This window comes from Cyprinodon variegatus, unplaced genomic scaffold (assembly GCF_000732505.1).
Source record: "Cyprinodon variegatus isolate N-32 unplaced genomic scaffold, C_variegatus-1.0 Scaffold65, whole genome shotgun sequence".
Lineage (NCBI taxonomy): Eukaryota > Metazoa > Chordata > Actinopteri > Cyprinodontiformes > Cyprinodontidae > Cyprinodon > Cyprinodon variegatus.
In genome coordinates, this window is record NW_015150518.1 from 1,116,159 (window position 1) to 1,118,507 (window position 2,349).

The window sequence follows — 2,349 nt, forward strand, 5'->3', positions numbered from 1 at the left end:
AAAGAAATCTTTTTCTGCAGGCCAGGTGCCTCAGGGCGCATCGCTGCCCCCCTCTGGACTCTGGTTGTGCATCATTTCCTGAGCATTATGCTGCTGTGCGTTATGCAGAAGTTAGGCTTTTGTTGGACAGAAGTTCTGGACTCGTTATGAATCCTCTATGTTTACGCCTAAAATAGAAAGCATCCATAGAAAGTTCAGCGTCTGCCAGCGTTTTAGGAGATTCTGGGACGTCAGGCAGACGCTGGAGAAATCAGCAAAGTGTGACAGGAGCCTTAAATGTAAAATTAAGTCGTAAACATGACGCAATATCCGATAACCGGACTGAAATGTTGATCATGTTCCAATTTATTCTCGCATTGAGTAAAGTTTTAAGTTTCTTTACCACCTCAGGTTCAGAAAGTTGGCCGTTATCGAATGTCAGGATTTCTCTGACCCCCTTCAGGCGATGACTCTGGTCTGCTCCCGGACCGCCGGTCAGAGTTTGAACCAATCTGACTAAAACTGTCTGCCTGCGGGAGGTTCTGGTTTTTCTACAAAGCAGATAAAATGGTTTCATTTCAGCACTTCATCGCCTACATGAGTTTGTTTTTCTGAGGCTCTTCCTGTCGGTTTTAAATCTTTATCAGGAGTTTTTTTTTGTTATTGATCTATTTAAGTTTTCGTATTTTTCTTTTTCTTTTTTTGTCCTCACTAGGAGAATGACGAGGCCTTCCAGATCATCGAGGTTCAGGTTCTGTCCAACTGGGGCCACCCAGAATACACCTGCATGTACCGCTTCAGAGTGCACGGGACGCCGAGCGCCGTCTGAGCCGCCGCCCCGCCGCCGGACCGTACGTTTCCTGTGGAAATGCTCCAACTGTTCTGTGATCCAATGAATCTGTTCATAGTTTAGATCCAGTTTGTTGCTGCTGCTGCTTTTCTTTTTAGCATCTATCAGGCGTGATGCGTCGTCCGCCGCCACTACAGACTGATTCAGAGTCCAGCCTCCCTGAGAGCAGAGCTTCTGTTCTTCATTTTCACGCTGCAGACGGAGGCGCCGAGTCCCATGACCAAAGATCACAGCAACGTTTCACATTTTAAAACGACTTTTAATGCAGAAACGCAACAGACTTCCTGTTTTAGCTCAAAACGCTGATTTTTAACATTCAGGATCTGAAAGCTGATGATCTAAAGGGAGAGAAACTAGAACCCCTTCCAGCACAGCCAACGTTTGTCTTTCATTTAAAAGTTTGTTACTTATTTGCAATAGAGCTATTTTTATATTTGTATGTAAATATCTTTGTACAAGACTTTAAACTGAATTGTTATGTAATAAAGCTGCAACATTTTAATCGGTGGTTTTACTGCCTTCGTTTGTCAGTTAGATGAGAATAGACCTGAAGTTCCTGCAGGGGTATATCCATTCTCTCCCAGAATTCTATTCAGTTTATTTCTATAGCGCTAATTCACATCATGTCATCTCAAGGCATGTTTTTCTCCTTCATGACTACCTCTGTGTGTTCTTAGATCAGCTGCTGTACAAAATGTTTCGCCACAAACATCACAGAGAAACTGCTTTTCCTCTGGGTGGACGCTCATGTGTCGACTGAGGGTTGAGTTCTGAGTAAACCTTTTACCACAGATGCTGCAACCAAACATCTCTCCAGTGTGGACATTAATTTTCCTCCTGAGAGTTGAATTCTGGGTAAATATTTAACCACAAATATCACAGCCAAATGGTTTTTCTCCAGTGCAGGTGCTCATATGTGCCAGAAGATTTGCAGTTTTAGTAAAGATTTTGCCACAGACATCACAGCTGTTTGGTCTTATGTGGATTTTTATATGTACCTGTAGATTTTCAGTTGTACTAAATCGTTTACCACAAACATCACAGTTATATGGTCTTTCTCCTGTGTGGCCTTCCATGTGTCTCCTAAGAATAGAGCTTTGGGTAAATCTTTTATCAAAAATATGACAGCAAAATGGTTTCTCTCCTGTTTGGAGTGTTGTATGTGTCCGGAGATTTATCCTTTTATTGAATCTTTTGCCACACACGTCACAGTTAAACGGTTTCTCTCCAGTATGGACACTCAGGTGTTCTTTAAGATTAGAGGTTGTAGCAAGTCTTTTACCACAAACATAGCAGCTTAGCATTTTTTTCCCCTGTGTGGACGGTGGTTTGTGTGTTGTGAGAGCAGAACTCTGACTAAATCTTTTACCACAAATATCACAAACAAATGGTTTCTCCCCTGTATGGATTAGCCTGTCGCAGGAGATTTGCATTCCCACAGTTAGAACAACCAAATGGTTTTTCTCCTGTATGCACACGCATGTGTTTTCAGATTGAACTTTGAATCAAACTGCTTTTTG

At 42.3% G+C, this 2,349-nt stretch overlaps 1 protein-coding gene across 1 annotated transcript in view; it reads left to right on the plus strand.

Annotated features, from left to right (window-relative positions):
- The window catches only part of LOC107082889 (SUN domain-containing protein 1-like), an 11,557-nt gene extending 10,242 nt beyond the window's left edge, over positions 1-1,315 (plus strand). The window contains exon 19 of the mRNA XM_015371787.1: positions 695-1,315. Coding sequence (XP_015227273.1) covers positions 695-808 — 114 coding nt within the window. The 3' untranslated portion in view covers positions 809-1,315. The remainder of the gene's footprint in view (positions 1-694) is intronic.
- Positions 1,316-2,349: the final 1,034 nt, after the last annotated feature.